The 26331-nt window shown below is 36.0% G+C and overlaps 4 protein-coding genes across 4 annotated transcripts; 2 read left to right on the top strand and 2 right to left on the bottom strand.

The window, feature by feature from the left end:
- Nucleotides 1-8084: 8084 nt before the first annotated feature.
- LOC100260258 (uncharacterized) lies at nucleotides 8085-8893 on the top strand. Its single transcript, XM_002268108.4, has 2 exons — nucleotides 8085-8326; nucleotides 8505-8893. Exons 1-2 carry the CDS (start codon nucleotides 8208-8210, stop codon nucleotides 8701-8703), a joined length of 318 nt encoding a protein of 105 aa, XP_002268144.1. The 5' UTR covers nucleotides 8085-8207; the 3' UTR covers nucleotides 8704-8893.
- A 553-nt stretch (nucleotides 8894-9446) lies between these two features.
- LOC100854742 (uncharacterized) lies at nucleotides 9447-10862 on the top strand. Its single transcript, XM_003632217.4, has 2 exons — nucleotides 9447-10441; nucleotides 10538-10862. The coding sequence occupies exons 1-2, from the start codon at nucleotides 9712-9714 to the stop codon at nucleotides 10636-10638; spliced, it is 831 nt and encodes a 276-aa protein (XP_003632265.2). The 5' UTR covers nucleotides 9447-9711; the 3' UTR covers nucleotides 10639-10862.
- Nucleotides 10863-15977: 5115 nt separating this feature from the next.
- LOC100255180 (uncharacterized) lies at nucleotides 15978-20367 on the bottom strand. Its single transcript, XM_002268194.4, has one exon. It carries the CDS (start codon nucleotides 16892-16894, stop codon nucleotides 15995-15997), a length of 900 nt encoding a protein of 299 aa, XP_002268230.1. The 5' UTR covers nucleotides 16895-20367; the 3' UTR covers nucleotides 15978-15994.
- A 102-nt stretch (nucleotides 20368-20469) lies between these two features.
- Nucleotides 20470-25619, bottom strand: LOC100852551 (uncharacterized). Its single transcript, XM_003632221.4, has 3 exons — nucleotides 25183-25619; nucleotides 24992-25095; nucleotides 20470-20941 (listed from the first exon to the last, which is right to left on the bottom strand). Exons 1-3 carry the CDS (start codon nucleotides 25332-25334, stop codon nucleotides 20910-20912), a joined length of 288 nt encoding a protein of 95 aa, XP_003632269.1. The 5' UTR covers nucleotides 25335-25619; the 3' UTR covers nucleotides 20470-20909.
- Nucleotides 25620-26331: the final 712 nt, after the last annotated feature.

Genomic DNA, 26331 nt, shown 5'->3' with positions numbered 1-26331 from the left:
ATTGTATTGATGAAACTGATGCAATTATAGAGTGGTCCAACTAGTCGGATTGATGTATCTATGGTAGATAATGGACCACATATTAAAATATGATATGGTTGGTATACTAATTCATTCAAATGTGATTCACGACTGATTTACGGATATGGCCTAAAGCTGGTCCACCCTCGTTCATTTCCTCCATCTATTCGCACTCGTTGCATATTTTTCAATCGACATCTTTCAGGTGGATGTCATGTTGTCACCTCTTCAAATGTACACCCGACATATGACATCAATAGTCAATGGACGCTACAGAACTTAGAAAAGGATGTTGGACACGAGGAATAAAAAGATAGCCTTTATTGTTGCCACTATCGTTTTTTCTTAATTAATTCGGCTTCACACACAGATCTTCAGAAGTCAGAAGATGTCAACTGCTCGATTCCCACTAAACTACTGTTCCAGAAACTGATTCAAATAGCGTTCAGTTTTCAAGACCAAGAACTTCGAGACATTTCATGGTCCTTTCTTCTACTTTGGTGTCGAGGAAAAGAATTGCAGGATGTTAGGTTATATCCAGGTTGAGCAAAAGTAGAGCTTGATTGGCAAAGTTTAGACTTAGACCACTTTACAACCTGTAAAACCACTGTGCTGTGGTCAAAGACTTGGGGTCCTAAAGCATGCACTTGCCGGTATACCACCAGTACTACGAGGTAGCTGTCTTGTTTCCCACACGAACTTGTCTGCATGTGACTCAGCACCATTAATTAAGGTGGAACTTAATTTACTAAAAGCATCTAGCAAAGAAAATTAGCCAGCTATAAAGGGGCCACCATATACAGAAGCTATAATTCCTACTAACAAAACCCTTTGTTTTCCTTGAAAGCGACCTGTGTACATACCATGCAACCGAATCAGGCTAAAATTATCCATGGAATGAATCGAGTTACTTTCACACCCCTTCAATAACCGGCTTTTACAAGTATCATACTTAAGAAACATGGCCGGATGGTAATTGGATTCAAGTTGGCTTCCTTGCTCTAAATCAAAGGAAGAAATAAGCTTGAGTGTGAAAGAAAGATGGAAGAGTCAAAATAAAGAGAAAGGATAATTCAAAACCAAATTAGAATGATGGCGTAATTGTTTATGTCAAACAAAAGCAAGATTAGTGTGAAAGGAATTCATACATAAAGTATAAGTCATGAGGTCTTCACCAATTAAGATTGACATCTCTATTTTATTTTAAGAATAATTATTTATTTTTAAATTTTGGTTTTATTGACTTATTTTGACGTCATCACTAGTTTAAAACAAAAATTAAAATAATAAATAAAGCCCTACGTAATTGAATTAGAACAACTTATTATTTTTGTTCCCAAAGTATTTTTTTTTTTTAAAAAACCCCAATTATTAAAATGCCACGTAATTCTTAAAAAAAAAATTAAATCTCAATTATTTATTATGAAAGAATGTTAAAAAATCAATTACTTTATTTCCAAAAATATTTTATTCCTAGATTATTTTCAGAAAAACCTCAGTTATTTATTTTAAAAAGTGCTAGAAATAACCATCTTTGCCCCAAATATTTTCAAAAAAAAAAAAAAAAAACTTATTGTAACCATTTTATGCTCAAATTATTTTCAGAATTAAAACAGAAACTTATGATAGTGACAATTTTATCCCTAAAACTATTCTCAGAAGAACATGAGTCATTTTTTTATCAATTTATTCTTCAAAATATGTCTAGAAAATGTTTAGAAAAATTCAGTTTATTAGCAAAATATGTTTAGAAAAAATTCTTAGACATTTATTATCAAAACATTTTCATATACTAAGATTAGATTCATGTATATATATAGTGCAATCCTAAAAATAGAGCAAACCAAAAATGATTTTATAACAGGCCCAAATCCAAGGTCCAAATTCAATCAAGCCCAAAAGAAATAAACTTAGGCCACAGGTCGAGTCCAAATGAAATAATGAAACAAATCTAAGCCCAAAGATATTAAAATTAGGCCCAAATTAAAGTTCAAGTTATATTAAAATAAAAGTGGACTGAAATTCCGAATTAAACATTAAATTATGAAAGTCCAAAGCCTAAAGAGTAAACAGGATCCAATTATAATATCGAAGCCCAAGATCTAAAATACCTAAAGTACTAAAAACAAGCCCAAATTCAAATTGAAAACAACCCAAAGCCTAAAGCCCAAATCCATAAATCAATTAAAACCAATAGGAAGGGAACAAATTAATTATTCTAACCCAAATCTATCACCAATTCATCCAAACTTAAAAAATAAATAAATAAATAAAACAAAACCATAGTCTAACAATCCAAGCCAAGGCTCTAATCTAAATCAATATCCAAAGATAGTATGCATCATAAGCCCAATATCATGCCCAAATCCAAATCAATTGTTAAATTGAAAATCAACTAGGCCCAAACCCAAAACCAACTTGAAATATATCCCAAGCCCTAATTAGTAATATGAAGCCTAAATCATAGCCCAAATCGAGCACATGCCCAAATTGAACCAAAGTCAAGCCTTAACCCATAACCAGAACCATTCAGCAAATCAAGAATTGGAAATGATATACCTTAAAAAAAAAAAAAAAAAATCCTAGAATGAAAGAAAGGGGTGGTAGTAAGGTGAATCAGTAGCCATGGTGATGATTGTAAGGCATGCAGAGTGGTGGTGATGAAAGCCCTGATGGACTGCAAGCAGCATGCAGTTGCCAGTAGGTGGAGAAGACAGTGGGAGAGAGATCATGCTTTGGCGATGGCATCACAGGGTGGTGAGATCATAATGTGGCATAGGCATGACGATATCGTGGAGCACAGAGTCACAACTATGGATCTAAAGGAAATAGGTGCAACAACTAATTCTGAGAATCCACAAAGAAATTGTCTTCTTTATAACTATTATGAAGAGAGAATTTAAAATAAATAGAGCAATTAAAAACTTTGGATAAGAAGCAAAAAATCTAATTGAATTGGACTAATTTTTTTAGTCATCAATTTGCACTAAATAGACAATCAAATTCTAACAAATTCCTAAATAAATCAACCACTAGCCCACTAATACTAACCATTAATACACATAAGAAGTATTTGACTCAATTTAAAATTGTAACTAACCAATAACATATCAGCATTAATTTCAACACTTCCCTTTAGGCTTTAACATTGAAAATTCATAACTCTTAACATATCCTTGAAATACTCAAACTAAACCAAAAATAGAGATTTCATAAATATATCTCCAAATTGTTCATTGGTGCTACAATATATCATCTTGATGGTTCCTTTGGCTACAAACTCTCTAATAAAATGATAACATATCTCTATGTGTCTTGTGCACCCATCAAACACAGTCCTTTATCATAGGAATTGTGGATTGATTATCACAATGGATAACTGCGGGCTTTTCTCGATGTTGTTTCATATTTTTTTAACATTCTTCTTTACTAAACACCCTGACAAGCTGAAGAAATTGTTGCAATATATTCTAACTTTTAAGAAGATAGTGCAGTTAATGGCTACTTCTTTGAACTCCTTGAAATGGCACCTAAACCAAAATTGAAATCATAGCCTATAGCATCTCTTCGATCTTCAATTGAACCTACCCAATCACTATTAAAAAAACCACATTGTTGAAGATTGTTAACATTAGTGTACCAAATACCATATATCTTTATACTCTCTTGGTTTCACCATAATGAAGTTTGCTTGGACTTCGCGTAAACATTGACAATAGACTTATTTCTTGTATAATATTTGGCCTACTATTGGTGATACAATAAGCTACCAATCAAACTTCAATATTCTTGAACATGTATCTTTTCTTCCTTATTGTTCAAGCAAAATTTCTTATTGGTGTTCATAGGAGTTTTCATTGGATTGCAATTTTTCAATTTGAACTTCTTAAGAAGATCATTTGCATACCTCTCTTAAGAAATAAAAATTCCAACATCACACTACTTTACTTCCAACCTAAAAAAATAACTCATCAGCTTGAGATCAATCATCTCAAATTCACTAAGCATCATTTTTTTAAATTCCTCCATTGAAACAATATTGTTATCAATATAAATCAACTCATCAACATAAAGGCAAATAATAAAAATCTCATCCATACCACTTGTCTTTATTGGGAACCCCAAATTATTTTGTTCCCTAGCTCCGAATCTCATAAGTTGTGTGCATTCTATTCTAAGCTTTTCTTGATCTAATATATTAATGGAAATATGGTATTCAAAAACCAATACATATATTAGATCTAGAGATTAAAAGAACCATACATGTGATCTAGATTGAATCTAATTCAAAGGAGATAACGTGGATTTGATAGAACTCATTGACCCAAAGGTTATCCACTCGATCTCTCTTCATGAATCCTAGTACAAGAGAAGAGTGAGTTTCTCTTCTTCTCTTACAGGTGGCTATGGTTTCTATCGATCTCTGTTTAGAAGATAATGATGAAAATGTAAAAAAAACCTAAACCCCTAAGGAGGTTTATATAAGGTTCCTTGTTGGTTTAAATGACTCGAGTCAATTGGGCTTGATTCACCTAATCTAGCCCACATGAGTCTTAATTAATTAATTAGCCCTAATGGGTTCCAATTAATTAATTTATCTAACCCATCAATCCAGAAAGACCATTCATAAGATCTAGTACAACCTTGCACTTTTACCAAAACGCCCTTATGCACACTTGTGAAATAAAAACTCAAATCCCTCAAATAAAACATACTATCATGAACTAAGAGCTCGAGTGGGAACCATTGGAACCCATAAAAAAATATTAGCTCCCTCATAGTCCAATTCTAAGTTAACTCAACATTCCACTAAAAAGAGTCAACTGCACTCCAATGTCCTTTGAAATTATAACAAGTTAAAGCTTGAGTTTATGATCTACCATTCATTGCACACAAACTCCCTATGAAATGGTATCCATAATCTAATAGGGTAATGTTATCAACCATCAAGATTTCTTCTTCAATCCTTAAGTTACAGATCCTCATATTATATTATCAACTGACATACTTTAGTTCATAAAAAGCATATGTTAATTTCCACTTAAGAAGTCGCTACGGTCACAATGTTCATGATCACATGTCTTTTGAATCAACATCTTCCTCTATTCTTTAGGCTTTGCTTAGTCTATCAATTTTCGACTACAAATACAAGATTTCCTCTTTAGTGAAAGCTTACCTGAAATTCTTCAATAATGTGCATGGTAGGAGGACTTCATGAATTCAATTTTAAATAAATACATTCTTGATGTTGTCCACTCAACTTCCATAGATGATTTGTTTATTGTTCATAGATTTTTGGATATCAAATTCAATCCTAGACTACTCAGAATCCCACACATATTAATAGATAATGTCACCATCCATGTCTTACTGAATTCTATTTCTTTCGAGTAATGTTACCATCACTCCCTACACATCACATGTTATGATGCTTCCATAGGTTGCCTCATGCACATCCCTGGTGATGCTTGTGTTCTTGTTTACCACAAAATTCTTCTGAATTACTTTGGAATTGACAAGTAAATGACTTGATTCATCAATGATATAATAAAGAAATTGGGGATATGATTTTAGGATCAACAATCTATTAGAAAAGTTTGAGAATGTAAATGAGTGTTATAAAAACAATTGGAATGTGCAATGTTTGGGGTTCAAGCACACTTAGAACCCATTTGATAGTAATTCTAAAAAGCATTTTTAACCTTTCTAACAATTGAAAATTTTTATTAAAGTATTAGAAATTTTAGAAACTTTTCCTAAAATCATTATCAAATACACTTTTAGTTTAATACCTCATGGTCATTCATATCGATCTCAGCTACCCTTTATACTTCTTTTTGCTCACTACCATACAAGCCTTCTTTGTCATCTCTGCATATGTTCGTCCCCTTTATACTGCCTATATATTTGTATCAATCTCACCTTGTTTTTAGAATATGTTCATCAACGTTATAAGACATCTTTGTCCTATCTTTACCCACTAAAAGGACAGACCATGCTCCTTAGCTCCTACACCATCCTCCTCAACACATCAACGACAAAAACAAAAAAAGAAAAAAAAAGAAAAGGGCAAAAAAGGAGGGAGAGGATCACCTTTTCTTAACCCACCGGATGTTTTAGCCCAACATTTTGACACACCCATTCACTGAAATACCAAAATAACTTCATATTTCACTATTGTCTACCATTTCAATCTCTTTTCTCTTCCAGCAATTAATCTTTACTTTGAACACTCCATTCCCATATAATCTAACTGCAATAGTTTTAAACACTAGCATTTTCAATTAATCGCAATATTTCTCTAGTTATAACTTAATACGATTTGATTAATTTAACTCCCCTAGTTCAGACAAAACAAACATTGGTAGATACATACATTAAACTACTTTTTCAACTTTAAAACAGGCATCCAGCCCTCCTGGCCATACTCATTTATTTCCCATTCTGAACCATTTTCATAAGCACTTTAAACCCACCCGGAACTTGATCAAAACTAATCCATCTAAAAGCACCACGACAAACAAAATCTCCATCATACTTATCCTCAGCATAATGAAATCAATGAATAAACCAGCCGTTGTGTTGAAAACTTGTTTTCTTTCGTGCCAAGATGTTTACACATGAGTGGCTAACATTAACCCATTGCGGGGCGGGGCGGGGCTTGTAGATTTACCTGTCGTCTTGCACATTGTCTTTAGTGTATCAAAATCAGATGATGCAGCAGCGGCAGCAGCAAAGACGGTAGCAGTGCACTGATTCAACTTTGAATGGACTGTGTGGTGCTCATGCTGTTCTCTTGATCATTTGATTCATTTCACAGTTTTACACACCCACTTCACTCTAGTTCTCTTCCGCACCCTTCCCTGCCTATTATTTTGTCGGTAGATCGCTGCTTTTGTGTGAAAATAATTTTTCAAACTAAAGTGTTGACCCTTAATTTGGTAACTCTGGTAAACTAGGGGGAAAAAATTAATTGTACTCATGCAGCTCTTTGGTTGCACCCTGTTGTTATGTAATCTCAAGTTTCACCTTACCTTCTTTGATTTTCTTTTTTTAATGAAAAATAATAATAATAATTAGAACATAGATCCAAATTATATTTCTTTGACCAACTGGGACGACAAAAATCCCATTTACTGGTATTTTATTCTTTTTGCCTGAGGTAAGTTTGACAATCACACTGTGCTTAACTCTTTTGTACTGTCATGCCACTGTACAAGTAAAATAGAAGTCAGTTAAAAGTTGAGGGAAATTCTCAAATGAAGAGGGGAAAGAAAGTCAGATATGAACAGTTTCTCCAACTTGCTTTTTCATTTCATTCAATGAAATTCCGCAGAAGAAAGGATAGTTTCACTGTTCATATGTAGACAAGGATTTCAGAGAAGGTGCTTAAGGTTAATAGCATAATTAATTAAACGAAAAATGTAAAGGGAGTAAATCAACTACTTGACGAAATTGAGATTAAAAAAAATGGTGATTGAGTGAAAGTGTGGGTGCAAGTCCAAAAGTTGAAACCATACATCACAATGTACAAACCAGAATTTGAGCCTAGGATGAATATCCATATGGCCTTGCAGCATAATAATTACAAGTTGCTTTTAGAGACAAACCCTAGCTCAGATTCCTTAAAGATAAGTGACGATATGTCATCCATGTATCAAACGACAATTATATACCTTGGAGCACATGGGGAAGGACAGGGCGAAAAATCCAGCAATAAGCATTGCATTTCAGGTTTCTGAAGGAAAAGGTACAGAGAGGAGGAAAAGTCCCTTCCATATTATTCCACACCCAGGAAAGAAAATGGTCGTTCATGTGATGATAGTGCGCTTGGAAATTGAAGTCACCCCCAAAAACCCAGACCCCAGAAGAGCGACACCAAGGACCCCATTCATGTGAAAAGGCTAAGGTTACGACAACGGCGCTGGACAGTTTTCCATAGAGCGGAGCGTCGAAAGCTCCTGATGGGTGGGTCTCCACCACACACATAGCCCTACTGTCACAAATATTTCGTGGCAGATGCTGTCCAATAAAGGAGAGACTTCTTATTGTTGATTGCCGCCATCACGAGCAACGAGATGGTCTTGGTATGACAGTGACCAGAAGTGACTGTGGAGGTTGACATGCAAATAATGTGTATATAGTTATGGCTTTGGTAGCTCATTTGCTTCATCAGGGCAGTGACCATGGGGGATTTCAAGCATTTGGTGGTAGCCAAGTTCAAGGAAGGAGTGGCGGTGGAAGAGATTGTGAAGGGGATGGAGAAGTTGGTTGCAGACATTGATGCTGTCAAGTCCTTTGAATGGTCAGTTTTGCCACACTCTTTATAATCCTGGAATTGCAAAAGTTTCTTTTCATGGATACTTCAGCAGATCTTCTGGCGTTGCTTATGCTATGTATCATGTATTTGAAAAATATCATTTGATATCTGAACAACATCTCTTTTGTGCGTGTGTACCAATTTAACATGAGTTTCATTGCAGGGGACAGGACCTTGAAAGCCAGGAGATGCTTAGACAAGGCTTCACCCATGCCTTCTTGATGACATTCAATAACCAGGGGGACTTCACTGCATTTCTGAGCCATCCCAATCATGTTGAGTTTTCTACTACCTTTTCAGCAGCCATTGAGAAGATTGTTCTGCTTGATTTCCCAGCAGTTCCTGTCAAGGCACCAAAATGATCAAGATTTTTAAACAATAAGAAGCTACCTCAGATCGTAGTAACTGTAATGTGTGCTTGTGTGTGCATCTTCTATGTGTTTGCCTGCATTATTTTCTTATGAAGGCAATTGGACAAGTTTCTACGGAAATATTGTCGTACTCTTATCTTTTATGTTTTTTGCAACCATCAACAAATCAGTCATTCTTCTATTATGGGTGTTCATAATATCACATAACCAGTCTAGTAACTCTTCCTGTGCTCAAAAATGATAGATATAGGTTTTGCCAAGTTTCACCTGATTTATGTAGTGAATGATCGAAGAAATATTGATTAGCTATAAACATAAGAGTCCCCATGTTATCCAGCCTGCTACTTCTCCAAATACAGCAAGTTTGCTGCTTCAAAAATGCAGAAACTTAGGCTGAAGATGCTGCTTCAAAGCTCTGCCAAAATGGGTAAATGTTGTAAATCTGACCAAATAGGATCAGAAATTTTACTCTTCGTCTCACCAGCAGAGTAGCGACATGCAGGCACATGCACAGCTGCAGGAGTTGGTGCGGTGGTTGCCAAGCATGTGAGCTGAAGGCCCACCAGTCGGTGAGAAATTAAAAACTAATAAAAAGTTGGAAAAATGGGGGAACACATACTGAAACAGCTTAGATTAAGGGAGGGACGGGAAAAGGTGGAATTCTTCTGAAAAGATAAAGAAAGGAAATGGTAGAGGATTTAAAAGTCCACATGAAATGTCAAATTAGAAAGGAAAGGATAAAAATAAAAAGAAAGAGAGAATGGCATTCGGAAAAGCAAATATTCTTTAATTTGTGTCCCAAAGAGCATAAAGAACCCACCCAAAGGATAAGAAGTCTAGACAGAAAGTAGCATTCATCATCAAAACAGATTGAAAGTAAATTCTCTCTGGTTTTTTCTTTATTCTTTAAACCTTTACCTCTTTTATCTTCTCTTGATCACCAAAAACAGCCCCCTTGGCGATTGTCTTCATCTTTGGAAGATCAAATCGACAAGAAGGATGGAAATGAAGTCATTTAAGAAATTCTGCCTTCTACCTCCCCTACTTCTTACACTCCATTTCTTCACTACTTCCACAGCAAAACCAACTCAGCCAAGTTTTTGTGGTAATATTAGAATTCAAACAGCTTTCTCTCTTCAAAATTCAATGGAATCATCCATGTTAAACCGTATGACTGTCTGCAAATCTCAGAAGTTATACTTTAGAACCACTCTTGGTCTTTTTCCAATCTCTTCCATTGACTACACAAGTAAAATACTAACTATATCCCATCCAGCTTCTTGCTCTTCTTCACTCCAATTCGTCTCTCCTTCACTTCTCTCAGCTGGTTTCCCCACTCCAACACCCAACTCACTTCTTCTCTTCAACTGCTCCGACCAAAGACACCCAATATCACTGTTTATCCGTAACTGCACTAAGCGCTTTCATGGTTGCAGAGTTTCTTCTCAAGTTCATGAAAAAGAACTTGGACTAGCTTCTTCATGTTTACTCATCGATGATCTTGAAAAATTAAACATGGGTTTTGAGCCAAAAGAGTTGAATTGCTCTCACTACAGTAGAGTCTATAGAGATTCTTCTGGTGATGATGATGGTGATGGAGGATTTGAGTTGGGGACAAGGATATCTTTTGAAGTTCCTGGCCATGTCCCAGATATCTGTAAAGAGTGTGAAAAGTCGAATGGCAATTGTGGGGTTGGTTTGAGGTGCATTTGCCACCCAAAAGAGTGTAGTAAGTGCTCTGATCATCTTGTAAGAATTTAAAGTAAGTTGTAATTTCTCTTTTGCAGTTGATGACTTGTGGTGATGTTAATGGTTTTTTCTGCAGAAGATAAGGTCCTCTCAATGGGTGGATCCAAGAGCCCTTTAGGTACTATCCTCTTCTCTTTGATTTCCTTTACCATGATGCTTTCCTTCATTGTCTCTTGATGAAAAGAAAGGGATTAGAACCATTGGAAAAAGGCATTTTCCTTTACCCTCTTTTCTTCTTTCATGGTTGTTGCACCAAACATTCAAGGGAACTTTTAGCTGGGTTGCTTGCTCCTACATCTCTCATCATCTATTCATTGCTGTTTAAAATCTACCTTGAGTTTGTATTTTGTGGAGATAGCTACTATTTTGGAACCTAATTGAGCTTCTTTCCTTTGACTGCACCAATTAGTGAGATGGCTGATGGGAAGGAAGGCACTAGTATAAAACGAGAAGAAACATGATAGAGCCCACACTTTAACAGAAAATATGGCCCTAGAAAGTGAGTGACACATGAGTACGTGGCTGAACATCTACCACTATGAATAACGTAGCAAAGAAAAGCCACCAGTCACATACTTCGGATCACAATTTTGTCACCGAATCTACTACTTTGAATTCCATAAGCTATGCACATCTAGCTCCAAACATGAAAAGGGTCCACTGTGAAAATAGAAGCCTATCCCATTAGTAATACCCTATAGCATAATTGCCATCTATTGCATAATAAATCATTCATTGATGTTATTCTGCAACTAAAAACTCTGAATGAACACATGGATATAATCCCCCAGGAATATGTTGACATAACAGCCCCTGAATTATTTAAACATAGTTTCTCAGTAAGGACCCTCATCTTCTGCCCATCCCCGACCACATTGACACCTTAAATTCAGGGAACCCCACTCTAGTCTCAGGAATACACATTCTTGGGATTTGTATGAAATCTAGGCATGAAGAAGACCCTAGTCATATAGCATTCAAGGACCAGAAGATAGAGGAAAAATCCGTCAATAAATGAATAACCCTGTGGTAGTCTAGGTTTTAACATGACCGAAGTATGCAAAAGCTTTCTTTCCCCCAAAAAGGAAAAAACAAATTGCAGTTTTTTTCAAAAAACAACAAAGGTCTTTCAAAAAATCACCCATAAAGATAAAGCTATTCAATGATCTCTTCAGAGACATCATTATATAATTGGAGCATTATAGAAAAGATTATTCCAAACCAAAAAAAAAAAAAGCAACTTGATTTTTTCCACAAGCTCATTGGCCATGGCAAACATTGTCATGTAGGTAAGTTTTACACTAGCCAACATGAGAATGAAACTATAAATACATTCTTAAAACAGATTATTATTTTTTAAAAACGAAAAAGAATGATTTTCAAAAACCATTTTTTAGTAATGATTTTAAAAAATATTTCTAAACATGCCCTTATTCTTTTTTTCATATAAATGTAATTAAGTAACACCGTATAAAAAGCCGTAATGTTATGGAAGAAGGGTCGTAAAAAATGAAATCCGGTTTCATTTTTACATTGTATCAATTCCTATATAAACTCATATTTTGTGAATGGGAGCAATTACAAAAAGATGTGGGCCTAAAGCTGATTCTGTAAAATTAATTATGATGATGGTAGTCAATTCCTCTAATAGCAACACCCTACTATGGTTACCTTAAAGCACCATGTAGACCCAATAGGCCTATTCAAATTTCCAGGAAACGTCCATATGTGCCCTACAATAATGCAATCACTTGAAAGTATTAGAATTCAAACAAATCTCTTACAGAAGAAAGATATGGCAGGTTGGAATGTCAAAAAGTTGGAAAAAGCAGACAATGAGAGTCATGATAGGATTGATACCCCACATCCAGTGCAACAGGCTGAACACGTCAGTAAGCTCACGGAATAATGCCAGATACCACAAGTTCAGGGAGGTCATCATAAAAAGACAGAAAATAAAACATACCACCAAAGTTCTTAGGAAAATGCTTAAGGTACTGTAGTGGTGTCTACCGAATAAAAGATCTTGACCATTGATATATATGGTTAGATTTAAGCTAATATCAAATGAGGATACAAGCAATATACGTACCTTTTTGGTGGATACCTGAAAAAATATATTTCTGTATTGTAACCAGACCCAAAAACCCTGCCAAAGATGATCTTTCCATTCCTCTCCTTACCATCAAAATAAAAACTCCCAAAAATTCATCGGTACTTGTATCCTTCACATTAAGACTCCCTGAACTCTGAAGCATCATCCTCTCCTAGAGCAGCGTCTTCCTTGTAGACACCCAAAGTTGCTTACAAATTGGTCTTGGACCTTTTAAGGAAATGGCCCATGTCTACCACACTCTTTCCAGCCCATGTTTAGGGAGTGCTATGCCCGAGAGCCTCTCCAGAAAAGAATGACAACCAAAGCTTATGACCGAGGATTCTTGCTCCTGAATTTTATTTGAACTCAGAGTAGCCTTCCCCTCACTCTGACCGCCTGAAGAAAAAGCAAAACAGCACAGCAGCAGGTACAATTACATGCAGGATCCTAAATGTATAATAAGCTACAACTTTGGGTGAAGGCTTGTTGAAATCAGAACCTGAGTCTCTGATTTGGGCTTCAAGAAGGATGCTGTGTTTACTTAGTGCTATGCAGTGAACTAGAAGAACACGCTTGATCAAGTCATGAGGATTGAGGACCATCTATCAAAATCTCCAGCTCCACCATAGGGTATCAGAGTCATCCCCCTCACAAATGATGGCACAACAAGCCAATCCATTTGCATTCTGGTTAACAGTGAGCTGGGGATTTCTCAGTTGGGCTAGATCATACCATCAGTTTCAGTTTCAGTTTCAAGGCAAGTAATGGCATGACAGCCCAATCCATTATCATTTTCTACATTCTTGCCAATTGTGCCATTTGATTCCTCTGCTGTGACTGAGAATCCCCTTACCCTGATGCAGGCAGCATCGGAAATCATGAATTAGTCCCAGGCATTTTTATAATGAGATTGAAAATGGTATAACATACGATGATAAATGACAATATTATATTTTCATCAAAGAAAACCATTTCAGCCAAAACTATAATTACTAACCACAATTTTACTATAGAAAAAGCCAAAATAAATCATGTTATGCAAGTGGACTGGGAGAATTTGGCTTTAGCCCACCTATTGTCTCTTACAAGCTTCCATTAGTCACGCAGGCCCATACTTGACATCTTGAGTTCGGTCCATACGCCTTAAAAGCAAAGTCGGAAAAAGTGTGTTCCATATGCACTACACTTGATCATTCAGACGCTACATTTTAATGATATAGTTCCGGTTACGGTACTATAAAACTTGAAAAGTGTTCTTTTTATCTTATTATTTTTACACGAGTTCTTGGGAAAACACTTTTTCTGCTCTGTTTGTGCATCAGCATGACTCATTCCATCACGCTGTCCTTTGCTGTTTGTAAACTTGAACCAAAAATCTCATCAATTTTGAATTGTTTTCAATTATTAAACGACTGGGATTTCATAAAATACAAACAATATTTTGACATTTTCTAAAACCCATGAAAGAAACTATCTCTTCTTCATCAAAAGTAACATCAAACGTAACCTTTCGAAATTTGATCCCCCCCTGAATGCCAAGAACAAACCCTTTGTCATTGTCAACCACAAACAGTTGAACAAAATGAACAACAAAGTGGAAGAAAAATTCTAAACTCCATTTTCAAAGGCTTGGTACAAGTAAAAGTCTTGGAGGGATTGCGAAACAAAGTGGGTAGACTTGAGGCCAACAGTCTTCATCTAACAAAAGTTTGTCTCTATACACATCTCCTAATGGTCGCCATCAAGATGGAAGAAAATGAAAGGTAAGAAAAAAAAAATGGAGGATCTTCCAACTTACTGTGCTAAAATAACGACACAAAAGGGAAAATGTGCCAGACAGTAAAGGAATTAGGCACTTGGGTCTGTCCTAATAAAACAAAGAAACACCCATGAAAGTAAATCCTCTGCATCAAACAAATGAAGATTCTATGACCTCATTCACCATTACATACCACCCCAATTATGATGCAAGAAAGTAAAGCAAGTCTCAATCTGATAAAGCTTTACCCACAAACAGTTTTGGTTCAAACATGAAGATGGGTTTTGTAACCACCACCTGTTCAACTTTCCTCAGCTGTTTGTTCCCCCCTAATACAGTTATCCAAGTACTATAAATGAAGTTAGTATCAGGGAGACTGGTCTTGAGAAAGAGACCAATGGTGCCTTCTGGTGCCGGTAAGAGTACCATTAAAAAAGCCAAATACAGTACCTGACCATCAAGCTTCAAGCCAAGTGACAAGTTTAACGCTCCACAAGTTGAACAGAGATTGTCTGTCCGGAACTTGGTGTTTCAGTGCTCTGGCAAATAAAACCAAAGCCAGCAAAGACAACGTGTTCTAGAGGTTGTGGACCACATAACCATTATACTGGGGCTGCTTCAACAGTAGCCAATGTGACTCCGGGTTGGATCCCGGATGGGGCCAATGAGAAAGACTTGAGAAGAAAAGAAGTATGGAATCTTACCACTTCACCATCAAACAATAGAGAGGACATGAGTACCCTCAATTCCCAAAAGAAAGAAACAGGAACTGGTAAGAGAGTTGAAATCTGATTACTAACATTCATCTGGGAAAACAAATTTTGCCTACTGTGATGACAAACTTGAAGCTTAACTGTTACAGTTATACAAGCTTTCCACATTCAAAAGAAAAAGTTGCAATACAAATTAAAGAAAAATTACGTTGGACATAAATTTTAGAAAGCAGCTTCCAGATTTGAGAACTACTTGTCACTTTTAGGCATAGTACTTTTTCCTGAATAAAAAAGATGCTTTTGTTTTTGAATTTTTAGTTCAAATTCCCATTTCTTTTCCTCAACTTGTATGGAGGATCCATGAATTTAATGATGTGATGTGAGAAATCACCAGTTACCCCAAATATATGTTTATTGCAGTGGGAAGATTTCTAACAAACACAAAAAGGAACAGAAACAAAATAAATAAATAAATAGATAAATGAGAGTTGTGAGGTCTAAATGCATTGATCATAATCAAGAGATTCTCCAACTTTATTGTGTCCCAAGGCTTAAAGCAATCCTCATTGAAATCTTTCAAAATCCATAAAAGCACATTTGGAAATCTCCATTGTCTGTCAAAATCCAGAAAAGCTCATATGGGCTTTTGTTCATCTTTTTGGGTGTTTTCAACCTTATAACCATCATCTTTATTCACATATTTGCAAGCACTCTAAAATCAGAGACCCCTTTATTTGGAAACTTTCAGTTCCATTCTGGGTCAAAGAGAAAGCAACCAGTGTTCTATTTATTGATCACATTTCTGCAAACTGGAAAGTCTCCACCCCCCATGTTATTTTTCTTTTATTTATGATTAAAAAAAATTAAGTGTTTCCTTTCAAGAAATAAGGGGAAAATTTTGAAAGATAGAATTGGAGGAGAGAGTGAGAAGGAATCCAAAAAACAAACATGAATAAGTCAGTTTCTTTATAAGCTCTTACAGGCATAGATCAACAAAGAGAATTCAAGTCTGTCCTGGTCTTTCTGCAACAACTTCTCCTCTAACCACAACCTGCTGTCCATCCCACTTCTCGTCCGAAACATGAATACGGCGTAACCGGATGCTGGATTGAAGAACCAGCCATGAACATCCCACATTAGATCAACCAGCAAGCCATCAACAAAAATTGTCTGGTTGCCCCGGAAATTCCACTGCAGCCTCTTTACCCGAATTACCACCTTCTTATCAATACTAACGGATAGAACTGGATGCTTTAGTCCTTCATTTTCTCCGCTACACTTGATCAGAATGTCATGCGCAGTCCCTGTATCGCAGAATTGGGCCTTGGTTGAATAAAGGGTGTTGCCAGAGCAATGCTCTCGCCGTGAAACTAGGGAGGCTTTGGCAACTGGGGTGCCACTTTTGAGCTTCCTGGTTGCAGCTTCTTCAGCGATGTCACCAAGGAGGAGGCCTATTTCTGAATCAACCACGACCAGGACATAGAAACCTTCAACAGGTTCAGGCCCAGTGTTATATTTGGCTATAGAGAGATCCCAGAAGACTTCAATCTTCAAATTATCAGATTCCAACAATTTGTTGCCCTTTTTCTTTCTAAATAAGCGAGAATTTGTGTTGAGTTTGAAAGCAGCAGATGGGTCATCCCCCAAGTTTATACTTAGGCCTTGACCCAGCTGGTTCTTGCACCAGGTGACTGAGATCAGGAGCTTTTTCTTAGTAGAGAGGTTGATTTTGTAGACACTGGTGACTGCATTTTGGATTGAAGGAATCAAGCTTGGAGAGAGGCAAGCATTGTTTGAATAGCTGGAACAAGAAGAATCTGATACATTTACTGAGTATTCGCCAAAACAAGAAGCTATGTCTCTCATTCTGGACAACAATCCAAGGAGAGAGATATGAGAATTTGCAGATGATAAAGGGAGAGAGAGAGAGAGCGAGAGAGAGATCTGAAGACCAGAGAATTGGGTGCTTCTCTTTAGGCCTCTGCTTAGAGGAAATGAAGAAATTGAATTAGGCAAGGCTCAAGATGGGCACTTTGAACTGCCTTTCCTCCTTCACATCTCTCTAAGGTAGAAATTCAGATGGAATTAAATGGAAGGAAGGCAATGAAATCCAGGTTCCTGGCAGGCCCATGTGTATTAAATATGGTTTCTCTCTCTACTTAAAACCTGCATCTTATAAGCAAACAATAGAATGGAAGACTGAAACAGAAAGCTCGAAGGTTTCTTTCTTTACTCTTTCTGCCAGTTCATCTGAGATATTAAAAGCTAAGAGAAGATAAAAACAAAATAATAATAATAATAATATTAAAACATATATAAAATGAAGTTGGACCTGGGCTGATTTTAGCAAATGGTTGTGACATGAGAGCATTGACCTTAGTTTATCAATCAAAAATTGTACCCATCAGAGGCAAAACCACTTCAAGGTCTTCTAATGGGTTGTATTTCTTAAGGAAATTTGTTGGTTAAATGACCCTTTCAACAAATCTGACTTCCTTATTTTTTCACACCTAAAATGACAGAATTCTTAAACTAGATTAATGAGCATGGTGAAATTCTTGCTTGATAACAGTCAACTAGAGAAATATGAGTGGATTTTTGGGGGATATGTGGATGAGAAGTACCTGCAGGGTGATTTTATGCAAAAGACTATCAAAATAAAATAGGCATATTGAGATGATTTTGATAGTGAATGTTGACCCCACAAATTAAAAACCCAATCTGTAGACACACCAACTGCTCCCAACACACCTATGATTAAAAGCAAGGAATAATGTGAGCTATAAACTTTCCTTTGTTTGCCCTTTTTTATCTCCTTTATATGTTAAATAATATCAAAAAAGATTGAAAAAAAAAAAAGGAAATAACAAAGAGGTTGACTATTAAATTCAGTAGTGATGTATTTGTTACATCCTGCAATATACAAATCATCATACGGTAACAGTTGGGAAGAAGGCACATTAAATTCAATGAAAACCTCCCCATGAGCCTTTTCAAGCTTTAGGTCAGTTGGGTCCCTCCTTTCTTTGCCCCACTGCAATAAACCATAAATGAATTATATACATAGCTATAGATACAGTAAATTAAAGGAGAGGAAAGTGAGAGCCAACAGTGGCATGGATTAAAGCTGCATGAAGAGGAGAGAGAAAGAAAAAAGAACTGGCTGGGATTTGAAGTCTATAAAGCTAAAAGGGAAGGATGAAAAGAAAGGAGAGAAAGAAAAGCTCTGTGACTCAGATGATGAAGGTGTTATGTTATCATTTAAAGTTAAATGTGCAGATACCCATAGATGTAATGAGAGAGAGAAGGGAAGTTTGAATGAGGAATGGATAGAGGGGGGTGGGGTGGAGAATCTGCCATAAAAGCATATAACAATTCAATAGGTATTCAATAGGAATTATTACCGGTGTTTGGGCATAAGTGCTTTTAGGGTATATGGACCCCAGAAGGTCGGGTCCAAGGGCATGTTCTTCCTTTATAATGGCCAAATAGATAGTACTGAATATGGTGAACAAATCTGGTTATGGGAGAAAAAAGGTGAAGGGTTATGATTGTCTCCAACTACGACTCTTGGATTCAGTCTCTTGATTCATGACCCACCAAAAATATTTGTTCCATGATCGAGCCCTCGTCAAGTTTACCAGCCTCCAGGTTAGGCATCCATCCATTGAACCCTGCTCACATTCCCATCACTGGGACCGTATTCTCACCACATTTCTGAATGAGTCCTGACTGATTGTATAGATTCCAATTAAATAATCCATGTACCATTAAGATTTTCCTACCATGATGTTATTCCAGTAATAGCTTTTGTGCACTGTTAGGTTGCAGAAAAAGATGGATTCCAAACTTCTCTTTTCCAGCATCAGGGTATTGGTTAAGTCCTCTGTTCAACTAGCACTAGTTGGCAAGTACCTAAACCAACAAGAAACGTGTAGGCAACAATCCAAAGGAAAAACGGAATCCCACAAAGGAAAATCCACTCTTTTGGCCTCACATAATACCTAGAAATTCCTACCAACCCACAAGAACTTGAAGCATCTTTTATTGACCAGAAAGAGAGTGCCCAGAAACGATTTTCCAGTCACAGATGTATTAGATTCCATGGAACACTTTTCACATGCCCAGAAAGTAAAATCATGAAAATGACCCACTTAGTTTACAACTTCAGAGAATGCCTATGAAGTGGAAGAGAACATCAGACAGCTCATGTACTACCCCTTAACCTGTCTGTAAGGCCTTCCAGGGTAAGAATCTATTCTTGGTTGGCAAGCAATAGTAGTATGACATCCATCACTGCAACCTGTGGTGATATCACCTCCATGACCTGGTAAAAAGAGTCATAGCCCACTGTTTCATAGATATAGATGGCAGTTGCTGCACACCAACCTATAAATTGCAGGCTGGAGAGAATAAAAGTGTATGATATAAACAAATGAAAAACTGACAGGAGAAGATGTGCATGTTGTGCTGACCTCAACAGATATATATATATCAAAGATCTATATAGCTTGTGGATTCTCTAATTCTCAGAGTATGGTAGTTTTAGAATTAGTCAACAAATATTGCTCTGGATGTATGGTTGTTAGGAAAGATAAACAATTTTCCAAGATGATCAAGAGGCACATAACTCTGCTGTGTTAAGAATCTATGATACTAAATGATTCAAGAAACTAACTAATCTTCATTATTCCAAGTCACATACATGCTAATTAGAAGTATTAATAAAAATTCCTAATTGCCCTTTAAGTTTAAACAATTTCTAGTATTTTAAGACATATCTAGCGTGCACTTTAAGACAACTCTGAGGATGACTTGTAAGCAATTCACTTGAAGATGGCGACAAAAATGTACTATGAAAATTAAAAATCATATCAAAAGGCATAACCAAGTAACCTCATTAAAGATTTGATCAGCTTGAAATATTGGTAAATGTAAAATCACAAGACATCTCATCCACTAATAACATGTGCAATCTCAGTTTTCTTCAAGCCAATCCGATTTAAAAAAGACAAAACTCCCTACATCACCATAAATGAATTACCCCTAAGTCAAAGATATTAAATTATACAGCAACTAGGACTTTTATAGCTTTGTTGCTTCTTGCAAGCTGTTAGCAGAAGCCATGAGATTATGAAAGTGACTCTTTAAATTCCCTTGAGTTTTCTGTCTATGCTCCTTCTTATGTCATCTCAGAGTTAGCTTGCACGTCTAGCATCAAATACCATATATCATACCATATAAACAACAGGAAATGTTGTCGTCCATGAGAATGCTTTCATAATACCATACATTGAAATGTCTGTGTCCTAACAAAAAAGTTATCAAAAAGGATGCACTGTTAATCATACATATTAAAAACCATGTGAAACAATTGCAAATAAAAGAAAGATGTATTTTGTTAGACATTATGTGTCAAGAAGCATGTGAAAATAGAAGGCTTTTTGGTAATTCTTGTTTCCTGAAAACCAAGTGAAAATTCACACATTTACACAATCTAATCTCATTCTACATTGTAATCATCACAATATCATATTTGGCCCATTACAGCCTCTCATGTTTAATTTTAGTTGTCAACCAGAAGCAAGGCCTCAACAAAGACTTGCTTTCACATGATATTCCTGGGGAACAAAGGGATGACATTATTTCATTCATATCAAAATTAAACAAATTCCTATTTAGAGGAGGAGAAATATTCAAGGTATACCATAAGCTTGACACTAAATTGCAGATGGGAAAACAAAATTGAGCAATACACCTTGAAGAGCTGAATTCTCATTTTTCATAAAGAACTAATCACAATTTAATAAAAGAGCCCTCTCGATCTGTTCACAGTGAAAGCACTAATGTGAAGGAGGAGCCCGTTGAGAGCACCCCACTGCTAGATGGGACTGAGATAGTTCGCAAATCTACCTGTAATCAAGTGAAAACCAAATTAACATCAGAATCTCATTTCTCCCAGTAACAACAATGAATTTCTTGAGGAGCATAAGATGCCTCCAAACATAAAGAAAGGATATAGCTAGTTTTTTTTTTTTTTTCCTGGTGAAGAAATGCTACTTTTTGTGGCATGTAGTTCTATTCCAGATGGCAAAAATAACTATAACCTAAAAGTTGTCCTGCCCAATACACCCAGAACTCTAGCTGTGTACCAATGGAAGTTGAAATGAAATTTGACAAAGTTAAGAGGAAAATCCCACCAATTAGGTTATGTTTTATCAACTTAATTTGAAAGAAAAATTACCCAGGCCCAACTTAAATCAATTCAATAATCATGGACACTGGATCTTATCAATGCTCATTGGAACAAATCTTAAGATGCAAAACCAGATATTTAATTTCTTGGAGGATAGACAGCAGTAGTACATGCCCGCAGCACCCTGTGAGGTCAGAATATAGTCCAGAGAAAAAAGGCCTGTTTGGCAAGGGAAAACTCTGACATACAAGAAGTATATATTAAGTACCCAAAGAACTCAACTCCACCATGTTGATGAAATCCATACAAGGTGAATTTCATCCCCATATAATCCCTAGACGAAGAGGACAAGGACTTTAGGACAAAATCTCTCAGCTCTGACAGCTACATCTTCTAAGAAAAGTTTACAGTTCTATTTCTTCTATATTCACCAAAATAAGCTCAGTGAGACAGTTTTCCACGCTTTTCCACTTCCACTTGCCTACAGATCCTATATGCATGGCAATGTCTCCTTAACTGGAAAAGGCAACATCCATGAAATATCTAATATGAAAAACAACAAAGTCCAGAAGATTCCAGCTCCTTAACTGGAAAAGGCAACACCTATGAAATATCAGATATGGTAAATAACAAGTCCAGGGGATTCTAGCCACCTTACTATGGATAAGGATGTTGTTAATCATTTCCTCCCATTGACTGCACAAACTACAATTTTTCTTTTTTTCTTGATAGGCAACTTACACAAACTACATCAAATAACCTAGATTCTCCTCCCTTTCATCAGCTGATCAATAGCAAGAATCATCTCCCTTTTATAGAATGGTTGTGCTCCAAGTTCTAGAGTGGGGTTGTGGCTGCTGTAGATTGCATCTTTTGTTTTCTCACATGCATACTTCCAATTTACTGTGTTTGCCACTTGGTCATCTCCTTTTAAGGATTTGCATTCAGAGGAGGGCACACAAGAATATCAAACCATTGAAGCATACCTAAACCCTATCCAATTTCATCTGGCTCAGACACCTAATTTCTTGACCACTTGGCCACTTGGCCACTTGGCCACTTGGCCACTTGGCCACCTCCATATACCAACTAACCTACAGACTTGCTGGTAAACAGATTTTAAAGAATGGACTCTTGTGCATGTTTTATATGGTTTTTGTCAATACTCAACTAATCCATTTTGGAAGATTAAGTCTCCATGGCTACCATGGATGTAGTACTGTGAATGCTATAGAAAAAAAAATGAAACAAGTTCATACCCACAAGACATTTAAAAAACTTATATAGAATTCAAAACACATATAGCCACTCCCTTTATGTCTGATCAATCACCAGCAATTAAGAGATCTAAGTGGATCCAATTTCCAGCTTCAGAACAATATTCCTAAATAACATTACCCTACTTTCTAGAAGCAAGCATTGTTGGATATTTCCAGGACACTGAATTGTTTAGGCAAGCATAATGGCATTTCCATGAATAAAATATCAGATGATTTATGTTGAAAAAATACCAATAACAGAATCTAAACTTTGAAATTGAGATTAGATATTGACACATTACCAGGACACTAGGAAAATAAAAACACAAAACTAAAAAATGATGAACCTTTTGAAGGTGATACAGCTTTAAGAATTTAATGAAAAAATATCAAAAGCTAACACTCATGATGATAGTGGATACTTAAAACCCAATTAATTAGTTAAGTTTGAGAATACAAAAACAGGAAGAAAAAAAAAAGTGAGAACTTTGAAAACTTTTCTTAAAAGTTTAGACGAATGGATAACACGAAGTTGAAGAAGCATGAAAATGCTAAAAGATTATATATTGGAAATCAATTAAAACTTCTGCAAGTGTTAGACAATTAAGAATATTAAGAAAATGGTAAAACAAGGGAGCTGAAAAGGTCATGAAAATTAAGTATAACACAGAAATTATACACTTGCAAAAACTTGAGAAAATGGTGGTAACAAAGAAGTCCCAAGACACTGCACTGTCTACTATCACTGCTAATGACTGAAAATACCGATATAACCACAACTAGAAGAGGATCATATGTTGAAAGTGGATGTCCCCCTCCTCCCTGGAAGGCAAGCACAGGCAAATTGGGTTGAATTCCCCCTCAGAAATCAAGGCAGGGCCTTTTGGGAATAAGTAGGAACCCTGTTTTAAACATAACTCTAACTCGCTACATGAATAGACATCTAGTAAGATAGAGATTCCTACTATTTGACGAGAACTTGAAGAAAATTAGACTTTGGGGCTCAGAGAACATCATAATTAAGGGATATTTCATGAATATGATGTAATTCAACCAACCATGAATGTCACATATAGCTATTAGAGATAGTCACATCATTAGGTAGAATAGTGTTTCATGCAGTGATTGCACATTTTCCTGGAATCATGCATCCTGCAGCCATGCCATCATACTCAGTTTTTTTCTCCGATAGAAAGCATTCCTTGTCATTGAAGGGGGGAAAAACAAATTAAAAAATGAAAAAATAGATCATAGCAATAACTGCCTGTTTAGTCAAATATAAGCTTGGATTCACCCTGTCCATCCAGCAAATACTTGAAGGCAAGAACAAAAAAATTTTAACAGAATGACCAGCATAAGAAAATCAGCCCCTGAAATTGAGAAATTCAACCCCCAAAACAGCAAAGAAAGAGACACAAACAGACAGAGTTGGACAAATCCACAAATATCAAATGATCGGATAGAAATGACCCATGAATGACTAAGAAAAAGAAAAAAAGGAAAACCTGAAAAGCAAGATAAATGGTATGGTGATTCAACTCTAAGAGAGTCTTTCCCCTCTTTATATTCCATAGCTTTGACAAAGGATGATTAGGTGATGGATGTTTTGGGATCAGCTGGGCAACAAAGGGTATAGGAACTCTCATTTTCAAGGAATCTGGATGATTGGGAGATGTAAAGAGATGGAGTCTTCCCCTTAAGGCTTCAAGGTAAGGCTGCGAGAAGGGCTAAGGAAGACAGACAGGTAAATTTTAGTCAAATCCTTCTATACTTTTCTGGGCAGGAAAGAGTGAAAGCATTCCTATGATGGCAATTTGGAACTCGATGGTCCCAACTAAAGTAGATTTTTTTTGCACGTGAAGCTTCTTGGGGAAAAATTTTGAATTTGGATCAGTTGCAAAGAAGAGGATGGTCTTTGGTGGACTGATGCTTTCTCTGTACGGAAGATGAAGAGACAATCCATCACATTCTTTTGCATTGTGCCTGAACTAGAGGCTCATGGAATTTGGTTTTCCTAGTTTGGGATTGCACTGGTAATGTCAAGTCTGGTAAGAGAAACCCTTTAAGGGTGGGCATTGTTCTTTTATGGATAACACTCATAGGAGAGTATGGAGGGTTATCCTAACGTGTGTGTTTTCGCCCTTCCAAAAGGAGAGGAACAGGAGATCTTTTGAAAACAAAAAAATGTCTGATCATGCACTAAAATTCAGATTTCTTCATAATCTTTTGTTAAGGGTTAGGATGTCTATAGATGGGGTTCCCTAACCAGGTTAGATTTTATAGATTGGTTAGGATATTCTTGAAGGAACGGTTGTTTTTATTGCCCTTTCTTTTGAGCTTTGTTTCTTGGCGCCCTTTCTATATGATGTACTTTGAAGCGCTGCTAATTTAATTATTTTGTTTGTCTATAAAAAAAAATCCTCAACTTACATTTACTCTATTTATTCATCTAATATCTATTGCATCCCTACCAATTAGCAAATGAATAGAGAGAGAAAAGGGGAGAACCTTGAATGGAAGTTGTGGGTTCGGCGGGGAGATTGGAGACAAGGCAAGCCGATGCGATTGCGCTGTGAACGGGAAGGAGAGAGCTCAATTGTCGTGGCAGCCACCTTACAAGAACCAAAAGGCTATGATGAGTTAAGATGATTAGAAAGATTCAGAATTGGTTAAAAAGAAAAAAAAGAAAGGAAGCAAACCTTGAAGAGGAGGAAGGGCGAGGTGAGGATACTGGAGTGTGACGAAGCATGAAATTGGGGGAAATGGAAGGGGACGAGGCAGTGGAGTTTCTACTGATTCTCCGTATGCTTCGCAGAAATGTGGATCTTCCACCACCGATTGACGCTGCCATCTCTCTCTTTTGCTCTTGCTCGCTTCCAAGCCCTAAAACCTCTGTAAAACCCTCCCTGAAGTCCTTTTGGGGGCCCAACAAAGCCTCCGTACGCCTTCAATGATTTACTGATTTAGCAGCCAATCCATTTTGTGGGTTCAAAGTATTTAGTAGTCTCCAGGCTCTCCTCATGACACTTGATTAGTTGCTACTTACTAATTAGAAATTTAGAAGTCATTGCAATGTGTCAAACATATGGTGCACTATCTTTGGGAGACAATTGATATAAATCTATCTTATCAAATATGTTTGAGATTCTTTAGTGAGACATTCATAACAAATCAAGATCATTTTGAAATTTACAAGAATTTTTTTTTTTTTTTCCTTTCATTAAGTTTTTCCCATAATTTTCTTTTCTAGCAAAGTTTTAACGAGGCATTTCCTTCCCGGTGTAGTGATCATCCAAAGGGAATGTTGCATATGTATTGTTAAGTGCATTCAAAGTAATGGTGGATGAACACCACTTTAACTCAATTTAAAGAGTTTTATTAAATGAAGACTACAGAATCTTCCTTACTTTCTTCAATCTAAGCCTTAAAAAAATGTTATTGAAAAACAAGGAAAAAGGTGAGGACTTGTTCGATATATGTTTTTTAGAATAGTTTTATGTTTTTCAAAACAAAAAATACAGAAAATACAGTTGATAATTAAAAACTGTTTTCTATTTTTTATTATCAAACGTGTTTTTTGTATTTTTATTCTTGATAATAAAAAATATAATATTTTCAAAGAATAAATTTTAATTATTTTTTATTGTTTTCACTTATTTTCTGAAAACTATTTTAAGAAATAATTATACAAACATATAAAATGATTAAAAATAAAACACTAGTTATAAAATTTAATTTAAAATATATTTAAAAATATTAAAAAACAATTAAGTTTTCAAATAAATTTTTGTTTTATAAAATTCAAAAAACAGTTTTCAAAAACTATTTTTAAAAATTATTTTTTAAAA

Source organism: Vitis vinifera, chromosome 6 (genome assembly GCF_030704535.1).
Source record: "Vitis vinifera cultivar Pinot Noir 40024 chromosome 6, ASM3070453v1".
Classification (NCBI taxonomy): domain Eukaryota; kingdom Viridiplantae; phylum Streptophyta; class Magnoliopsida; order Vitales; family Vitaceae; genus Vitis; species Vitis vinifera.
The sequence above is the reverse complement of the archived record's forward strand: the minus strand, read 5'-3'. Positions and strand labels throughout refer to the sequence as shown.

Coding starts and splice junctions, on each gene's coding strand:
- LOC100852551 (XM_003632221.4), bottom strand. CDS start 25,334: ATGGCAGCGTCAATCGGTGGTGGAAGATCCACATTTCTGCGAAGCATA. Junction 25,096..25,182: donor CGCCCTTCCTCCTCTTCAAG/GTTTGCTTCCTT, acceptor GGTTCTTGTAAG/GTGGCTGCCACGACAATTGA. Junction 20,942..24,991: donor ACCCACAACTTCCATTCAAG/GTTCTCCCCTTT, acceptor ACTTGATTACAG/GTAGATTTGCGAACTATCTC.
- LOC100260258 (XM_002268108.4), top strand. CDS start 8,208: ATGGGGGATTTCAAGCATTTGGTGGTAGCCAAGTTCAAGGAAGGAGTG. Junction 8,327..8,504: donor GCTGTCAAGTCCTTTGAATG/GTCAGTTTTGCC, acceptor GTTTCATTGCAG/GGGACAGGACCTTGAAAGCC.
- LOC100255180 (XM_002268194.4), bottom strand. CDS start 16,894: ATGAGAGACATAGCTTCTTGTTTTGGCGAATACTCAGTAAATGTATCA.
- LOC100854742 (XM_003632217.4), top strand. CDS start 9,712: ATGGAAATGAAGTCATTTAAGAAATTCTGCCTTCTACCTCCCCTACTT. Junction 10,442..10,537: donor TTGCCACCCAAAAGAGTGTA/GTAAGTGCTCTG, acceptor TTTTTTCTGCAG/AAGATAAGGTCCTCTCAATG.